The 18,662-nt window shown below is 49.5% G+C and overlaps 8 protein-coding genes across 8 annotated transcripts; 5 read left to right on the top strand and 3 right to left on the bottom strand.

Annotated features, from left to right (window-relative positions):
- Window positions 1-1,283, top strand: PpBr36_03895 (uncharacterized protein; the record flags this gene model as incomplete). The annotated part of the gene is made up of 3 exons (XM_029891064.1): window positions 1-210; window positions 334-972; window positions 1,044-1,283. The coding sequence occupies 3 exons, from the start codon at window positions 1-3 to the stop codon at window positions 1,281-1,283; spliced, it is 1,089 nt and encodes a 362-aa protein (XP_029753661.1).
- A 1,496-nt stretch (window positions 1,284-2,779) lies between these two features.
- PpBr36_03894 (uncharacterized protein) lies at window positions 2,780-3,522 on the top strand (the record flags this gene model as incomplete). The annotated part of the gene is made up of 2 exons (XM_029891063.1): window positions 2,780-3,001; window positions 3,085-3,522. 2 exons carry the CDS (start codon window positions 2,780-2,782, stop codon window positions 3,520-3,522), a joined length of 660 nt encoding a protein of 219 aa, XP_029753660.1.
- Window positions 3,523-4,574: 1,052 nt separating this feature from the next.
- Window positions 4,575-6,116, top strand: PpBr36_03893 (uncharacterized protein; the record flags this gene model as incomplete). The annotated part of the gene is made up of 1 exon (XM_029891062.1): window positions 4,575-6,116. One exon carries the CDS (start codon window positions 4,575-4,577, stop codon window positions 6,114-6,116), a length of 1,542 nt encoding a protein of 513 aa, XP_029753659.1.
- Window positions 6,117-7,764: 1,648 nt separating this feature from the next.
- On the top strand, window positions 7,765-8,736 carry PpBr36_03892 (uncharacterized protein; the record flags this gene model as incomplete). The annotated part of the gene is made up of 3 exons (XM_029891061.1): window positions 7,765-7,867; window positions 7,942-8,157; window positions 8,249-8,736. The coding sequence occupies 3 exons, from the start codon at window positions 7,765-7,767 to the stop codon at window positions 8,734-8,736; spliced, it is 807 nt and encodes a 268-aa protein (XP_029753658.1).
- A 207-nt stretch (window positions 8,737-8,943) lies between these two features.
- PpBr36_03891 (uncharacterized protein) lies at window positions 8,944-9,495 on the bottom strand (the record flags this gene model as incomplete). The annotated part of the gene is made up of 2 exons (XM_029891060.1): window positions 8,944-9,358; window positions 9,434-9,495. 2 exons carry the CDS (start codon window positions 9,493-9,495, stop codon window positions 8,944-8,946), a joined length of 477 nt encoding a protein of 158 aa, XP_029753657.1.
- Window positions 9,496-11,240: 1,745 nt separating this feature from the next.
- Window positions 11,241-11,652, top strand: PpBr36_03890 (uncharacterized protein; the record flags this gene model as incomplete). The annotated part of the gene is given in 2 exon segments (XM_029891059.1): window positions 11,241-11,510; window positions 11,524-11,652. The coding sequence occupies 2 exon segments, from the start codon at window positions 11,241-11,243 to the stop codon at window positions 11,650-11,652; spliced, it is 399 nt and encodes a 132-aa protein (XP_029753656.1).
- Window positions 11,374-11,984, bottom strand: PpBr36_03889 (uncharacterized protein; the record flags this gene model as incomplete). Its single annotated transcript, XM_029891058.1, has 2 exons — window positions 11,374-11,623; window positions 11,878-11,984. 2 exons carry the CDS (start codon window positions 11,982-11,984, stop codon window positions 11,374-11,376), a joined length of 357 nt encoding a protein of 118 aa, XP_029752830.1.
- A 4,613-nt stretch (window positions 11,985-16,597) lies between these two features.
- On the bottom strand, window positions 16,598-16,921 carry PpBr36_03888 (uncharacterized protein; the record flags this gene model as incomplete). Its single annotated transcript, XM_029891057.1, has 1 exon — window positions 16,598-16,921. The coding sequence occupies one exon, from the start codon at window positions 16,919-16,921 to the stop codon at window positions 16,598-16,600; it is 324 nt and encodes a 107-aa protein (XP_029752831.1).
- Window positions 16,922-18,662: the final 1,741 nt, after the last annotated feature.

The following is an 18,662-nucleotide window of genomic DNA, read 5'->3' as shown; positions in this document are numbered from 1 at the left end:
ATGCGTTTCGCCTCGGTCGTCCCGCTCCTCGCGGCCTCTGCCGCCGCCACTCTGCACGAGCTCGCTCTTGAGGCCGGTCTCCAGTACTTTGGCGCCGCTACTGATGCCCCTGGTCAGAGAGAGCGAGCAGGTCTGAACGCAGCCTACCCTCAATACGAAGCCGTCCTGCGGGAGGAGTTTGGCCAGACGACTCCAACGAACGGTCAAAAGGTACTTGAAAAAAAAAAAAAAAAAAAAAGCTCCCACCAGCGCCATGAAATCCTCCACTCGAAACAACAAATTCCTCTGTCATCCCCGACCCCTCACAATCCCCCGCTAACCACAAATTCACAGTGGCTATTCGTCGAGCCCTACCCCGGCATCTTCAACTTCACCGAGGGCGAGATCATCTCAGCCGTGGCCGCCAACAACTCCCAGATCCTGCGCTGCCACGCGCTGGTCTGGCACTCGCAGCTCGCCCCCTGGGTCGAGGCCAAGACGGACTGGACGCCCGAGACCATGCGGGCCGCCATCGTGCGGCACGTCAGCACCGTGGCCGCCCACTGGCGCGGCCGCTGCGCGCACTGGGACGTGGTCAACGAGGCGCTCAACGAGGACGGCACGTACCGCGAGTCCGTCTTCTACCGCGTCCTGGGCGAGGAGTACATCAAGCTGGCCTTTACCGAGGCGGCCAAGGCCGACCCCGGAGCCAAGCTCTACTACAACGACTACAACATCGAGTCGGTCGGGCCCAAGAGCCGGGGAACCAAGAGGATCGTCAAGATGCTCAAGGACGCAGGTATCAAGATTGACGGCGTCGGTCTGCAGGCCCACCTCATCGCCCACAACGCGCCCAGCTTGGACCAGCAGATCGCCGTCATCGAGTCGTACGCCGACGACGGTGTCGAGGTTGCCTATACGGAGCTTGATGTCCGCCTGCAGCTCCCGGCAAACGAGACGAACCTGGAGCAGCAGAAGCAGGTGTACAAGAGCGTGAGTGTTTTTATGTTCTGTGCTTTGGTCTTGATTGTCAAATATTGAAATCTGTACTAATGTTATCAAAGTCCGTCGGTGCTTGTGTCCAGACCAAGGCCTGCGTCGGCGTCACCATCTGGGACCTGTACGACCCCTTCAGCTGGGTTCCTTATGTGTTCCCGGGAGAGGGCGCTGCGCTCTTGTGGTTTGATGACTTTTCCAAGCACCCTGCCTACGACGGCGTGGTCGAGGCCTTGACCAACGGCACCAAGTGTGAGAAGAGCAAGAGGAAGCGATCTCGCATCGAACGCAGCGCAAAGCTGTACTGATGGGTTGGGCTGGTGATCATATGATATACTATCGTAGCAACCACTGCTATAGTTTTGTACCAGTGACTGCACGTCTGGCATTGCTGTCGAAAATCCAGTCTTGTCCATGATTAAAAGGGTGTAATTGATATGTACCTAGACTAGGGACAATTATCTAATTAAGCAAAATGCATGCTCCGCTCCGACTCTACATTTCAAATCAGTTTATGAGGGAAGTGGATTTCTGTCTGATGTGACCTGCCACAGACGATTGATAACTTACTTCAGTGGGGAGCAGAATTACCAAGGTGAGGCGTAAGGATCCGTGCAGGCGCTGGCTGCCAAACCACAGTTGGACTGGGCCAAGCAACTCCTGAATGGGTGCCTGATATCTGCGTCGTCCTTGTACGTGCCCTTTCATGCACGTCCTGGCATGGAAATTGTAAGCGTTCAAGGCACACATGCTACCTTGAAAAGGCCGCACTGGTGCATAGCGGCAATCGATTGGTTCAAGTCTTTCAAGGTCTAGTCTAATGCTTCAGGTGCGACGGTCTGATACTGCTGTGAAGAGCTCCAAACGCTCGAATGCTCAGAAGATTTGGCTGCTTCTTTAAGTTGGATCTTGGTGGGAAGGGTACTAGACTGCCGAGCCTAGCAAGTAATAGAAAGAATGTCTCTATACAGAAAGTGAGGGACCCTGATGCATTCCAACACTCAGGAAAAAGCAGCATTCAATCACTTCCTTGCGCCTTACATTTCGGCAGTCGGGTATCAGTACCTGCCTTTTGATCAGCGCAGTATCGAGAGACGTTATCATACTGGGGCAGGTATGCTGGTATCTGTAGATCGTAAAAATCATTCCAGTGTGTTGACCATTTGTTCTTACCACATGGCATTTGAGAACCTACATCTTTTTTTTTTTTTTTTTTTTTTTTTTTTCGTTTATTCACATTGTGGTTGATCTGGCAACACTTGCCACACACCTCTGTTTACCTTCTATTAAGCTCTTTCCAAGTGAAGAAGTCTGATCTCTTGTATGCGCGCTAGCTGTGGCTATCATAAACAGGCAATGCCATATATCAAGACAAACAGGCACATTTGGCCTTGACGAGGATGGTTCTTGTCACTTGGTCAAAAAAAGTTTTTCTTTTTTTTTTGTCGTAAAACACCCAAAGCAATATCTCCAACAGTCTGCAAAACATAGAAAGAATCCATGAATATAATATTCACATGTCTTTGCCACGTCTATTTTAGCTTTCAAGTTGCTGGTCAACCTCACATTACAAAATGCAAGCACTCTGCAAGCTCCTGGCCAACCACCAGGACATCCTTCCGTATCACAAACAAACAAAAAGAAAGGTTGCAGGAAAGTCTATCCTGCACCTGTTTGTCACTATAAAATCCGATGTCGGCCACTTCAAACAAAATCTCATTCGATTTTCCCAACATGTCTTCCAGGCTCAAGCACCACCACACCAACAAGCCACGCAAACCTCGAGACAAAAAGACCCCCAAAGATGTCTCTAAAGTTCCCCGGCTGGACGAACGCAGACCGCTGCCGCTGCAACCAATGCTGGGAAGAGTACAGGATCAGACAGCGCGCCAACCTGCCCCCTCGCCCTGAGCCTCTGCGCTGGACCCTCGACTACGCCGGCGAGTGGGCGCCCGTTTACGTCGAGCCGGATGCTTGGCGCTCGCCAGGCCCCGAGCAGCAGCCAGGAGAACTTTCAGACGTCGCCGTAAGTTCTTGGTCGCAGTATACGGGTTTGCCAGACCACAAACCCATGTCTTGCTGACTCTTGTCTGGCTTTGGGGCACCAAGGCTCAGTACGCCAACCAGGACGAGCGGGACGGGAGCAATGCCGCCGCAAGTGCGCCTTCTCCCCTATCCGGTGCTGCTGCCACGGAAGCGGTATTGCCACCATCACCACCACGTCTCTCACCATCCACAACACCACCATTGTCTCCCTTGTCAGCCTCCCAGATGTTCCCTGAGCTGCCTCCTCGGCAGTCTGCGCCCACCCGAGGGCCCGAGCCACCGTCACCGCTGCGCAAGTCGGCCAAATTGCGGCCCGCACAGGACGACGCACCAGCTACAGCCGCGTCGGGCCCCGCTCGGTCAACATCACCAGCGGTCCTGCAAGCCGTCGAGCAGGTGGCTGAGAGACGCACAGAGCAAAAGGAGTCGGAGAGGGAAGGGAAAGAGAAGTCTTGGACGCCTCTAGGCTCTGGTACGCTCAGCGCACCTGCCGGTGACTAGGGGTGATGGGATAGGTGTGACTGAAGGTGGGACACGATCGGTTTGGCTCAGGGTTGTAAAAGGCTGCAAGGAGTAAAATGTTGAGCATGGGACAAGGGCGTTGGTGGCATTTTCGTTATGTTTCGCCAGTATTAGCGTATGTAGTCAACCATTCAAGTCGGTGTTTTTACAAGCTGATACGCTCTGAATATCCGCATATCATCTTGCACTTGTCTCGAGTACTAGATGTGTTTCGGGGGAAACAGCCACTGTCCTAATTTTCTACTTTCCCAACAACGGCTTCCACGGGAGACGGTTGTTGCTAGTTGCTCGGTTATTTTAGTTGACGGTCGTCCTCTGAAGATGGCTCCTCACGAACAAGAAATAGGGAAAGTTGTGTGGTGGACGTTTGCGTTTTGCACTGTTCTAATGTAGCAATCAGGCATGGCCCTTCATTTTGTGCTTCTAAACACGACAACTGGGCGGATTGCCTGTTTCAAAATTGACATGAGCCTGACATGGAGGACAGCCAGACGTATAGACTAAGTGTGAAGAATTTCATAGGCCTTTTCTAGAGTAGTGTTTTATCTGGAACATTCGAAATGCCTAGAACGATCTTTGTCCATAACGGAACCATCATGGGTGCGCTTCAATTACACGAACGAATTCTGTCTTTTGTTTGCATGAAATGACAGCTCGGCAACATTTACATGAATGAATTGTCAGCCCAGGCAGCCGTATTGTGTGCTCTTTCTGCGACATTCTTGTTCTCTTTGCTTCTATCTCATTTTGGGGGTTGTTGTTTTATCCTCGTCAAGAGGCTTCGTTTTGCTAAGAAGCAACGGTGAGCCGGTGATACGCGACGCTAGCCATTGACGTCATGATTTGGATCACGCCGCGTTGCCAATGCCGAGACAATTCTCGGCGGCAGCAGTACAAGAAAAGATGAGCAAAAGCCACCAATTTGACGGCGCAAGTGCCCGCCCCCCCCCCCTCGCTAACGCTTGATTGTTTCTACCTGCTAACCCGACTATCCGCAAAATCACAAGCTAACAAGCAGGTACTCACTCACCATGCCGCCACCTAAACTCCCGACAGTCAAGCTCGATACGACCCTTACCGACCTCTACCGCCGCGCCTCCCCGTCTCTTGCCAACAAACGCGTCGCTCAGGTTCTGTGCGGCACGAACTCGGGCATCGCCCTGACCTCCAAATTCCCCCGCAACAGAAAGTATCTGTACCAGGACAGCCCTTTCAACGCCGCCGACGATGAGCGCGACACCTCCCCCGCGGCCCGCCGCACCCTGGCCGTCAAGTACCTGTCCTTGATCCCTCAGCGCGACGCCTTTATCGCCGGCGGCGGGCCCGTGGTCATGTTCAACCTCGACGAGACCGACTCCCAGAAGAAGCAGGACAGGACCGAGACGGAGAGGACGGTCGCCGTGCTGGACGAGGCGCAGAGGCCCGAGCTCATCTTTTGCCCGGGGCCTGCCGAGATACCTGTCCAAGAGCTCGCCATTGACCTGTTTGCCTGCAAGCTGATGCTGGACGGGCTCGAGGGCCTGCCTCTGGTGGTCCCTGCAGATGTGCACTGGTTCCTCAACTCCAAGGCGGCGCTGGCGCAGTCCGGGTTGCCGACGCCCGTGTGCGAGGCGATCGAGCTGGAGGGCCACGGCGGCGAGGCGCGCCTGTGCTGCCGAGAATGCCAACAGGCCACGGCCGGGTTCGAAGTGCCGGCGTTGTGCGAGGGGGAGAGGGCCAAGTGGGTCGAGGAGCAGAGCAGGAGAGTGTACGACGCCGTCCGCGACAGGAAGCTGCCGTTTGTGCTCAAGAACCAGCAGACCTTTGGGGGTGCGGGCACATGGATGATCAACACGGAGGAGGAACGGGAGAAGCTGCTCGGCGAGTTCAAGGGGGGAGTCCTGCGGAGGCTGCTGTCGTCAGTCACGAGTTCCAACCACCACCTCAAGCCCGGGACCATTCTACTGTCGGACATGGTGGCCGAGCCTGTGGGCGACTACGGGGTGACGTTTTTCGTGACCGAGGACGAGGAGACGAACCCTATCTTCCTGGCAACGTCGGAGCAGGTCGTCGACGGCACGGCGTGGATCGGCAGCACCATCAGATACGACCGCCAGGACGAGCTGAAGGCCAAGTTTACACCACTGGTGCGGGTGATTGCGCGGTGGCTGAGGCAGCACGGATACGTGGGACCCGCCGGCGCAGACGTGCTGGAGACTGCACCGCACTCGCACAAGTGCCACGCTTCTGGGAACGATGAGACCGACTTTTCCCACTTTCACATTGTGGACCTCAACGTCCGAACGTCGGGATCGCTATGCCTGCCGCTGCTGCGAAGTCATTTCGAGCAGAGGGGAATGCAGAGCGCGTCTTCGTTCTCGATCAGCACCAAGAAGACGAGAGATGAGTTTATGGATCTGTTCAGGGACGAATTTGAGGCTGGCAACATGTTGATAGTTAGTTGGTATGAGGATAGGGACGCCGAGGGCAAGGTTTCCAGCCTTGCTGATGTTGCAGTTGGGGCTAAGGACGGACAAGAATTGAACAAGGCCATTCAAAAGGTTAGAGATGCGACGGATGAGGTAACGTTTTGATAAGGTTGGTGATTTTTAGAGTTACTGCTACTCATCATTTATTGGTCCGCCCAACCGGCCACACTGCTCTGTTCGCAGAATAAGAAAGCAGAGACTGGAATCAGTAGTGACGGATTATGATTGAGAATGAATTTTAACATGATAGCCTCGAAAGCAAATGCAACATGTAAATATTTTCAGATTCTCAAGTTCACGTTTACAAGCTCAATTCTTATCCACCCTGTTGTTTGCCAGCTTTTCCGGGCCAATTGGTGCCTTGGTCACCGCTCTTCCACTCCAAGTTTTCAGTATCAACAACTATTCCAAGACAGATCAAGAAATACCAGAGACATTGCGGCTCCCATGTAAGAATGGGCCTGTTTACTTGACGATACTCGAGGGATGGAGGTCCGACCATCTGGTTGAGGATGGAACCAAGAGGTAGAAGCCAGTTTGCTGTTATCACCCAGCACAAACTCATCAGTTGCACTGACAGACCATTGACCAGACAGGGAGATCATAGCTGCCAAGAATCATGTTGTTGCCCATACACCTAGGACGACTCCTGACAGGCAGTGTAGGTGGCACAAAGGGACAAGATTTTTCACCCCAATCCAATCGCAGGCAACTGGGACCTTGTTTTGTTCCAACTCGGCATACGACGCTTAACCTTGGAGTGTCAATAAACAACATTCAACCTATTCTTTACGGATTTTAATATTAAGCTCAGTCCAATTACAGCTCTTCTAAATGATAAACAGGCAGTCAGTATTTTAACAGTTCAGTATCCTTAGCACTGCACCATAGTCTTGGGTGACCTTGGGCTTTGTTCAAGGCTTTTTTTTTTTTTTTTTTTTTCAAAACAGTGGCTCGGAGTGGTAAACGCCCAGGGAATTTTGCAAATGCAACCATCCGTGTGATAAGAATTTGTTGTTTGTTCTAGACAAGCCTTTGATACTACCAAGCTGCAGACAACAAAGACGCAACAAGGTAAATTCTTCCCGATGGAACACGAGCCGTATTACTGTCACCACTTCATATCAGTCGGCGAGTAGTTGGACCGACCGGCATTGAATCGACCACCTTCGGCAGGCCTTTTGTGACCACCGTGAAGGCTGTCTGACGTGGGAAAGAAAAACTACTGGGTCGGTGATCTTGCTAGGATATAACTCCTCTGCAACGTTAACGCGGCGCCGAGCACAAAGGACTCGCTGCCTAGGTCTAGAGCTGATGGTATGCATGCCCACAAGGCAACTCGGCCCCCCGGATCTTCTTCCGGCAAATCAGCACTTGCACACCGCACTGCAGTTTGACTAATCCATAAATCGCGATTTGCAGACACACCTCCGCCAAGACGGGAACCTTGTAACCACCCGACGGTTCTGCATACTGACCTTCCCGATGCGGTAAGTGTGTAAATTTGGGGAGTACGTAAGGCGTGCGTTAAAAAGCAAGCAGAACCCTGGAGCTGAGCTCTTGGAAGCGTCAATGTTGCAGTAATAGGACCGGGTGAGATTTTTGTACCACCAGTCTTGGCACTCGGGTCCTGTTGCTTCTCTTGAGGAGCTCTGGGAGCTATATTGCCCCAGCTCCCCAGCTTCGATATATGCTGCATCCCTGATCTTCAGCCTCTGGACAGACATCTCCGCTCGTTCATTCAACCGCCAAAATGCTCCTCCGCACCCTTGTCGCTGCCCTACTGCCCGTCCAAGCTCTTGGATTGGTGGTCTCTCGAGACAGCAACCAGTGGCAGGCACCCGGGCCGAACGATCGTACGTCTGTTTTATATATTTTCCTGAAATATATCGCCGTCCTGCATTGACCTGCTGACACGACGCCTCCATAGGCCGCAGCCCCTGCCCCTTTCTCAACACGGCTTCCAACCACGGCTTCCTTCCGCGCGATGGCTTCAACGTGTCGCACCAGCAAATCTTTGACGGCTTCAAGGCCGCCCTCAACTTTGAGTCGTCGGCCCTGCTCGCGGCCGTCACCCTGGGGCAGACGACGTCGACGACGGGACACCCGAGCACCTTTCACATGGACGACCTCAACGTGCACAACCGTAGGTTACCACCGATGATTGTATAGAGGAGAAGAAAAAAAAAGAAAAAAGAAAAAAAAAAGAAAAAAAACAAATACTAACCCCAAAACAGTCTTTGAGCACGACGCCAGCCTAAGCCGCAACGATTCATACTTTGGCCCCGCCATCAAGCTCGAACAGTCCATCTGGGCCCAGACGCTCACGCACTTCCCGGACCCCTATATCTCGCTGTCGCAGGCCAAGGCGGCACTGGAGGCCCGCATCGCCGAGTCCAAGGCCACCAACCCGGAGCACGTCTTTGGCGCGCTTGCGCAGGCCGTCGTGGACATCGAGACGGCCGTTTATACGTTTGGCACCGGTGGGGGTGTCAACGGCGGCGCGAACCGCGAGTGGTTGAAGGTTATTTTTCGTGAGTTTTTGCCCCTCTGGTGGACAGCGGTGGTGTTGTTGATGATTGCTAATGGCTTGCTTGTCTTGACGACAGAGGAGGAGCGGTTCCCGTACGAGCTTGGTTTCCACAGGTTCGAGCAGGTGACCACGGGAGAGATGGTGGATCAGTTTATTGCGAACATCAAGGCCGCGCCGCCAGTCCAGCAGTGAAATCCTCCGCAGACGTTTGCTGGGTTGGCAGGCAAAAAGAAGAAAAAAAAAGAAAAAAAAAAAAGTCGCTGTTTATAGATGATCAAAAACGACAATAAGTACATTGAAACAATCGCATGCGTGCATGTGCAAGTCATCAATCAACATGGTCAGTTTTGATCCACATCGCCCACATCATCCAACCCCTTCCTTTTCCCCCCAAAACACCTAGTCGATCCTCTTCCACCACAGCCTCCCCTCGTTCCCGCCATCCCTCCTCGACGAGATGAGCAGCAGCGTTCCGTTCTCGTACGTCGTAAAGTTGCGCTCCTGCCTCCTGCCCACCCACGACGGCACGTGGGCGACTGTGAGCGGGCCGTGGAACACGCCACCCGACGTCGCGGTCAGGGGCACGGCCTCGTTGATGGAGAAGGGCCCGGCGTAGCAGAGAGAGTGCTTGGCGACGTTGGCCCAGTCGGCGTCGGACTGGCCCGCCGCGGGAGGGAACGTCAGGTTTGCTGGTCGGTCCTCGGGGTCGGTGGATGTGATGGTGGCCGACATGAAGCCCGACGCCGTGTAGATGAGCTGGCCCGAAGGGTTGGAGCCGTAAGCCTCGTCGGGGACGGGGACGCCGTTCAGGGTTCTGGAGCTTGTGGTCAGCATTGCTTGGGAGGGGAGTTGTCGCGATCGCTTGGAAATGGGTAGCAGGCAGACTCACGTGCTCGTGTTCAGGAGCATGTAGGTGCCCGCAAGCGCCTGCATGATGCTGTCGGCCCTCATCTTGACGTGTGTTATACCGACGAAAGACTTATTCTGTTCTAGACGGTGAACAAATATCGGGCGGGCTGAGGAGCTGAAGCTGCCAACGGTCAAAGTGAAACCTCAAAACCGGCACGACGTCACTTTTTTATAGATGCAAGGTGCTGACTGGCACCAGAGGCGGTCCACGTCATCCCATCCTAAGCAGCTGTGTCCAAAACAAAATGGCTATCGGACGGGTCAGACGGAAGCGCCATTTACCGTTTGTCCTTGTGCAATCACACCCTACTGTGGTATAAAGGATCCACAAAGCTGCGAATGAGTCGTGAAGGTTGGCATGTTCTCCCTGCAAGGCTTGGAAACTGGAGAACTCTCCGTCTGATGGGACATTACCAAATCGATAGTACCCCTGAAGCTTTACTTAATTCCTTTTTTGTCTCCGGCCGACCCCGCATGTTTGCCTCTTGGCCCCTATCTCTAGCGATGGGTTTATGCGGAGAACATCGTCGGGGCAAAATTGCCAAGGGGTCATCGGTGTCTGGATAGAGGAGAAGGGCCGATTGATTTGGAGTTCCGATGCTGCCAAAGGGACGGAGGAGGACTCCAGAAAAACATCGTCCGGTCTGGTCTGCATGAGTCTGATATATCGGGCGACTGTATGGTATCAAAGGAACTGGAAACAAGAACGAAATAAATTTCAAATGGAGGGAGAAACAGTCGGATCAAAATGGAGTTTCATGCATACTGAACTCCAGCCGAAGGTATTGATTGAGCCCCGAAATTGGAGCCCCGAAATTGCTGTGGGCCGGGCAAATGCCCATTCAGGGGCCCTGACAGCGAACCGATATCCGCACGGAACAAAAACACCCAATCCGAGGCGGTGACAAAAAGAACACCACCAAAAATCATGACAAGAGTGGGACTTGAACCCACGCGGATTTCTCCATAGGAAGAGGACTGAAGGTCGGAACCGCCTTAATCCTACGCCATAACCAACTCGGCCATCTTGCCAATAAAACTACCGTGGCTGGAGATAGAAATATAAAGTCTGCTGAAGCGTCGGCGCATGTGTACCACACCTTCATTAAGGGGGTAGAAACGACAATGCACTTGACATGGCATGCGTGAATTACTTTTTTCAATCTTGCCTCATATTGTCCTGCTATAAGTAGCCAGTTTTGTTAAGAATGAAGGAGTCAAAATGAAAACAAGCAAGAGTTGGCAGTCTTGAGCGAAGTTAACTCAAAGGAGTCGTGTATATATTGCTCCACTGAAACTAACAACAACATAGAGCAGGGACAGTAATTCAAGTGGTCTAGCTTATATAGGTGTCCATATTCCAAGCCAGAGTTTCCATATGTCATCAAGGAAAAGCTAGCACTGCGAGGGTGATATCTTGGTGACGAGATGTTGCTTGGACAAATTCAACCCAATATCAAGCCAGCCACGATGCCGCCACTGTTAAGAATTTAAGAGAGAAAAGGGAGTGAAGCCAGCCTGCGAGGTTGGTTAGTTTCTGTTCGCCTAGAGGCTCCTTTTTTTTCAGTTTACCCTCACCTTTTCTAGCTTTTGATTTTGATTCCCACATATTTGTTTCAAAAAGTTTTCAGGACCTGCCTTTCCACTCTATCACTTTCATACTTTTCTTTTACCTTCCAGAGTCCGTGTCCCATCACCTCAACCGGATCCAACACAACCCAGAATCTTCACATTCTTCCTTGACTAAAACTTCCATCCGGCCACTTGTCTTCCAGTCCATGTTCATCATGACCAACAATCTAGAACGAAATGCTCTCGCTTTCCTGCTCAGTGTGGCAAAGACTGAGATCACCACGAAAGCCACTTTCCCAGCCAGCAAGGAGCTAACCACCTCCTTCTCCCACTTCTTGGGCAGGTTCTTCACCAGCGAGGCCGAATACCCTCAAACACGCCAGCAGCACCCGCGAAATAGTCCCCATGGTCCGCCGCAGCATCCCCAACAGCTGGAACATCCACCCGGAGCACGCCGCCCTGACAAAGCACACTCAGAACCTCAGGTAGTACTGATAGGTCGACAAGAAGGCGGGTGCGCCGTTGGTGCGGACGGCGTCGCTGGCCGAGATGGGACCCGGCCAAGACCGCGTCTTTCCCTCTCCTCACGTCCGCGAAGCTGGTGCAGATGCGCAAGTTGTTGTATGAACGGTAACTTCCTGGTCCTCATTTCTTTATACCTCTGCATGGGAATATTTAAGCCGGGTCTTTCTTTGGATATGACACTCGGGGAAGCCAAATCCTCGAGTCTCCTGGGATCAGATATGGCCGCAACTGTGCTGAACTCTGCCCCAAGGGTTCAAGTTTGGTTTCCATGATTTGCCGAAAGCAGGCGATGGCCATGCCTCGAAAAAAGCGGCTGTAAAGACGTACTAGGAATGCTTTAAGCTGCCCGAGTTAACCTCGCATGTGAGCTGCGCGAGGCGCCAACAGCTGTGGGCTGTGTTATGAACCCCTTTGATTCTTTTATTTTCTTCCATTGTTTCTGGCTTTCGCCATTGATCATGTCTTTATGTACGCATTATGTATGCGTCCTTGTCCGAATTTATCTCCTTGAGCCACTTGTGTCTGCAGCCACTGTGGTGCCGTCCTTGGTGGCAGTTATTGTTTTCTGTCACTCCAACGATGCTTCCCTCCAGAAGGTAGGATACTCTAGCATCTAACTTCGATAGACCTTGGATTTTTTGGCACTTGAGTTTACTGCTTTTGTATCCCTTGGTGCCGGTGGCACGCCAGAATGTCTATAAGCATTAATAGCTAAAACCCTCCGAGTACCGCCCACCTTAAAGGTGTCAATATTTCATATAAAATATGCCAATCGCCTGGACACAAGTATCAGTCTTGATGTTTGAAATAGGAAGGCCTATGCCATGCCTATTTAGGGTTCTCAACCCAGTGTTTTTGCTTTTGCATGGGAATGCATAGGAGGCCGCAGAATAACCGCTATTTTCATAATTCGGTCCCGGATTTAAGATTTGTATCCGGAGGATCATGAACCTATGATGTAATTGTTACTGCGTTTCTTAAACCTTATCTGTCAAGTTGTGCCCTTTTCAGATTCGATTTGTTTTTTTTTAACGTTTTGATCTGCCTAATCGTTGCGATTACCACACTTGAATCCCAGCGGCATAACCGAATAGGAGGTTTTTTCTCGCCCTTTGGCCTTCCTTGTCTTTTGTTCCCTTTGTTGTGTGATCAATTAAACATTTAAAGCCGGATATATGGGCGGTAAGAGCCCGCTTGCGGCAGTATACTGTGCGTGCCGATTCTGAAATGAAACAATAACAAGGCCTGCTTGTTCCCCAAGATATTTGTTGCGATAATATCAATAGTCGCATTATGCGGGCAAAGCCGCTTGAATATAACCAACAAATGCGGACCCGATTCATCGCATAAGCGGTCACCTCCGAATTTTCATGCATACGCAAGGGGGGGACCGGCGAATCCATTGCGCACAAATTCACGAGTCGCATAACCTCCTTTATACCAGGTGGGACCCCGTATTTTCTCAATACAGGGTGCTGTGCTAACGCAGCGGAACTAATGTGACCATTTCCGGCCCGATAGCTCACGGCCTCGCCGCCACGGCTCCCAGTCGAATCTTGCAGCAAAGCTCGCCCGGGTTCGACCATGTCCTTGATCCAAATCTTTCCACGTCTTGCCACAAGTAGCCCGCTGGTTGTTGTTTGTCAAGAACAGAGGGCCAAACCGACCGCGCTCGCTTTGTTCATGGAAAGGGACAAAAAGGATAAAGAGGTCGCGGTTGTGACTGGGACGCAGACCGAGTTGATGTAGCTTTCCCAGAGCCCGGGACGACCTGGCGCGGCGTTGTCAATAATAGTTGTCACGACCATAATCCTTAGGCCGTGCAAACACTCGCTTCGAGTTTTGGGGGAAAATTATGAAAATTAAAGAAGCGGGTTGTTCCCCGTTGGTCCTGTTTTTCTCAATTTCCCTATTTATATCATCGGCCAATGGGGCACGACCGTCCCGAATGGCTATTCAGGACTCCCGAGATTTACAATCGCCGGGGATAATGTTGGGCTCGGATAATTGGGTCGACCGGACCTGACCCGTACATCTTTTGTCGCGAGTGCCTTTGCTGCCAGTAATGGAAAGAATATACCGGGCCGGAGACTTGGGCTTTCTCCGCCCGGGGAACAGCTTGCTTATTATCTTCGGACGGATTGAAAGACAACTCTTAAGTGAGGATCTCTTTCGCTGCGCCAGGTTCTGTCCCTCGTTTGAGATTAAACTTGAATTATAGTTCCGATATGTTAGGGATCGATACAGGATGCACGTATTACACTATTAGACAACCGACAGGACCCGGCACGTAACCTTGTAGTTGATCAGCTTCCCCAAAGCAATGGACTCTTATCTACTCTGCACTTGTTGGCTTGAATAACAACTCGAGACGGGTGTCTAAGAGTTACATGGTCGTAGGCTGGATGTTTTATATGAACAATCTTTCAAATACACTCATATGTATAAAAGCCCCTATTAATAACAAAAGCCCCCGAAAAATGTCATTTTCTGAGCTTAATAACTTGCAACCAACCCTTAGTCTTCTCTGCCTCAAACCTTCGAACGCAGTTTCAAATTTCCCAGATAGCGTAAACGCCTACATTGCTGCAATAATTCGTATAGACCCATGCAGCTAACAAGGGTGAAAACTTTGGAGAAATTTTTACCAGCTTCCTGATCAAGTTTTCTTTGAATGGCTTTAACCATCATTGTTGTAACCAAAGCTATCACCTCAGCAACTGGAACTGTCGCCTCCGCAAGCGTTACTATCGCCTCCGTAAGTGTTGCTATCGCCTCCGTAAGTGTTGCTATCGCCTCCGGAAGCGAAACTGCCGCCGTAACCTCCATTGTCTTGGGAACAATCGTTACCCCAGGAATCACCGCCGTAATACGGTCCGTAGGTGTATCCGCTGCTGGCCCTATGGCTACGATTCGACCATGAATGGCGGCTACGAGGGTAACCGGAATGCCCCCTTCTTGGGGGACATCTACCAACTGAATTGCCATAATGATTGTTGCTGGGGGAGCGAGCTTCAATATTGGGCTTGTTATCTGCGGCGATAACAACATTTCCCAAAAGGGGAATAGTTACGGCCAAGAGAGTGAGAAGATGCATTTTGTATAAAAAGGTAAAGAGGTTTGAACTTTGAAAAAAAACAGGTTTAAAAAGTAACTTGAAGTAGATTGATTGTTTGATTCTATTGGAACAACAATTACTATCGCACTGGGGCAAAGAATACGGTGGTGATTCAGGGGCTGCGCGTGCGATTGTGATGCGTAACTGGGGTGATGTTTAAATCATTATCGGTGGAATATTCCAGCCTTATATATTATCCTGAAAAAGGGAGCCAGGCACACTGGTAGCTCCATATTGAAGCTAAAATAGACTAACCTTGTAGTATCTCAGGCAATAATGATACTTGCAACGATTAATTTACGAAATTACCCGTGATATTTTGATGTACCGGCAAAATAAAACCCCTTTTTGTAATAATAGTATTTCTACTTTTCAACTTTAGTGCCGTGGTCAGGCTTTACCTTGCTGCTAAAATGCAGGAAGATAGTTCTGTTATTAAAAAATGGTTGGAAAATTTCAAAGCAAATATAAACATGCTTTAAGTATTACTATTATTGGCTTTAATATATATTACGAGTTGGCCAATCTTCTCAACAAGATTTATAAAAAAACCTACTGGCCAGTATTTATTGTAAGTTTAGTGCTATTATAACTACGACAGTCCTATAAATATAACCGAGCGTGGATGAAGCTTGCTATTTCGTCTATCTTATCTACAGAATATTGCTTATAGAAAGAAACATGCATTCGTTGTCAATAACACAAGCCAGAAGACCGTAACGAGGTTAACTTCACCAAAGTGTTGTGCCCTACCTTTTCGGTAGCATCAATGCATTGGTCTGACTCAAACACGATGGCTTGGAATAGAGGGAAATATAAATCACAATACATCTGGGCTGATACAACGGCATGCCGTGGCCGCCGCCGCTTTTTGAGCATTTCATGTTGTGCCGTGGGTATGCCTGCTTTGTGTCTGATGGACTCAGGTTTCCATGTCTTATTTCACATATTTATTTATTTTTAGGATCTATTCGGACCTCACCGTATACTCCGCCTACTGTCAGTGATTTTGAGCTTATGTATATTTAGCAGTAAAAGAGGATATGGCTAACTGACAAATTTTCGAAATGATACTGCGTTGCTGACTGCTATCTTCCACCTTGGGATCATGTCCTAAACAAACAATGAGTCATGCGATTGGGCTTGATTTTTTTTTGGCATTGAATAGAGTAGAGAACCCTACAAAAGCTGGTTGAAATGGAATTGTTCTTTGATAGCTGCTTCAAACAATCGCATTCCAGACTACCCGCTTTAATTCTTTGTTACTACTTACGGTATTGTACATGATTTGTAATCCATTTGTTTGAAGGCTGCAAGCCCACACTAAAGGCCCCATACACTGTTACTGCCTAAAGCCTTACCAAACGTTTGCAAAGAACCAACTTTGCTTTGAGCAAAAGCGGACATTTGCATTACTGCCAAGAACACGCACAAGCAAATACTCATGGAAGCTATATTAATTGACAACATTTCCCGCCAATTTAAGGATAATCTGGTGCACGAAATCTTGAAAGGTATGTTGGACAAAAAGGGATAAGTCTTATTAACAAAATCCTTTTAAATAAAAAAAAAAAACATTTAACACCAAAAAGTCCCCGGTGGTCACCTACATGGGTGCTAGTTCGGCCCTCACTGGTTTGATTAAGGGAGAACGGACGTGATCCCGTATATTCCAGTGGGTATGTTCGTATGTAGCAATATAGGATTGACGGGTATGTTGAAAGAATGTTTATTTGTCGCAACCAGTTTCAGAACTTGCGTCCGAGAGAGATGGCTGCCGTCACTTCCACGTTCCAGCTCCTGCCAAAGTATTTATTAACAAAATTCGTTAGCGCACCCTGAATCTGGTCAATAAACTTTTCTTAATCCTCGGCACACCATTTTATCCCGATTACCATCCAAGTTATAGCCCCTTTTGCCTCGGCAAAGTCATCCCCAGGAATTTTGGGAGCTAAGGTGTACCTTTCGGGGAACGACGGCCACAAACTCGGGCGACTCTGGCCGGGCATTTGCGCTAGCTGTGCTACACCAGTCATCTTCTGGAAATATCTTTTTGATGTTTGGCGTCTCGGGCGCGTCGGGGACGAACTTGTGAACGGCTGCCACCGCAAGGATGCCCCACCATAAAATGCCCGCCCAGGAGGTAGACCCGGAAAGATCACCGCATTTGAGGACTTTGATGGTTTCGGCGAGGGTTTCCCTAACGCCGCGGCTCACCAACAGGCCAAAGCTATTGGAGACGCAAGAGAACATCTCGTCTGGCAGCGGCCGAAGGTTGTGACCTCGACGACGCCTTTGCAGGTCCAGCTCTTTTCCTAATGGACCGTCCACTCCGCAACCCACACTGTTATCTGGGGATTAATGTCGGTGGCAACGATGCACGTGAGCTCGTCCGTTCAGAGGCCCGAATCCGACTCTAGCAACTTGGCCGTCACCACTGCGGCGCCGGACGCGTTGTCGGGTACGGTGCGAAAGGGCCGTCGTTAGCAGCCAGTCAGGGCTAAAGAGCGTTTGAGCACCTTTATGTCAGGGATGGAGCAAAGCGACTTTCTGAGTTTTAGCGGGCCCGGGTCCTCTTTGTTGGTGTCGAATATGGCTTTTTTTGCAATTATTGAGCCATTTTTGAAATTGGGTAAGTTTGAGAAAGGCCTTGTTGTTGGTTTTGAAACAAGTGTGATTTTCTTTTTTCACAGGTTGCGGGTGGTAAAGTAAATAGTTTAGCGATCGGAATGTTAGTTTTGAAAGGGAATACGTAGCTTTCGATCTGGTTTATGGCCATATTTATAACACAAGCGGTTAAGATCGTAGGAGGCGAGTTGAGCCATTGAATCGACTGTATTTGAATACGATGGGTAAGCGCCGTACAATATTAGAGATATGTTTAAGTAGGGGTCGATAGTGAATTAGGGACTTTCAGGGTAGAAACCATCAAAATTTGTACCAAAGGAGACCCGACAAAAGACATTTAGGTGTACTACCATTGACTATATAATCGGAACGTCGCTTATACTGTCCACCCCTTTTTTGAAGTCAAATTACTATTTTGTTGACAAAATCTGCAAGTTTTAAGGCCATGCCCAGCGACGAACAAAAGTCCGATATCCAATCAGTTGACGGTTGTTTACGAGTCATTGCTACAAAGGCCAACCAGCCTCGAACAATTGGATAGCCTGTTTGGATTAAGCTTTTCAATACTAACGCTGTTTTCCGGCCGCATAAAATGTCAAGAACCATCCCCTGCATAGTCTCTTTGATACGGTAAGCAAAATCTTTTTTCAGTAGAAGATGCACCCGTATACCAGTTGGGAGACATCGAATTGACCTAGTCCTTGCAGCCTTTATGCAATTTGCCTGAAGGGAAACAGGGATGGCTGCATATTTACTAGTTAAACACAGACAAAACCTAGATACGGCATTTTCGCTCCCCATGTAATTATTTTTACAATCATACTTTTAGTTTCCCAGACCAGGTGGTTCAATTGTGGAGCTTTGGGCTTTAGGGATAAGCCCTGAGATTACTGAACCTAGTGAAATTAACCAAACCATTTTTTTTTGTTTGGATAAATTGACAAATATATTGCATAATTATAATTGAGTTAGAACGTGGATTAACTGTGGAATTTGAGATTTGAAGGATAAGCAATAAAAATATTGAATTTAAACTGAACCTTTTTTTGGCTAAAGTTGCAAACATATTACAAAAATATATTTAGACTAAGTTTAGTTGTGAAGCTTTAGGCTGTAAAGGCAACATTGAAGCTAGGTTTGGTTGGAGCGATTAAATTACGCCTAGCTATGGGATAAATACGCAAAAATAAACAAATAAAATTAAACCCCTAATTGTTATCTTTGGAGAACCCCATAAATATTGATTAAACCACAAATTTAACCCCTGTTTAGCTAGTATCAGTTCGGGCTTTAGTGGTATCCGCTGATACTATTTAAAACCTTGACAAAATAAAGTTATAAATGGCCCTACAATTATATTGCGAAA

The sequence above is a fragment of the Pyricularia pennisetigena genome, chromosome 3 (genome assembly GCF_004337985.1).
Source record: "Pyricularia pennisetigena strain Br36 chromosome 3, whole genome shotgun sequence".
NCBI classification, from domain to species: Eukaryota; Fungi; Ascomycota; class Sordariomycetes; order Magnaporthales; family Pyriculariaceae; genus Pyricularia; species Pyricularia pennisetigena.
This window is presented reverse-complemented; position numbering and strand designations above follow the sequence as displayed.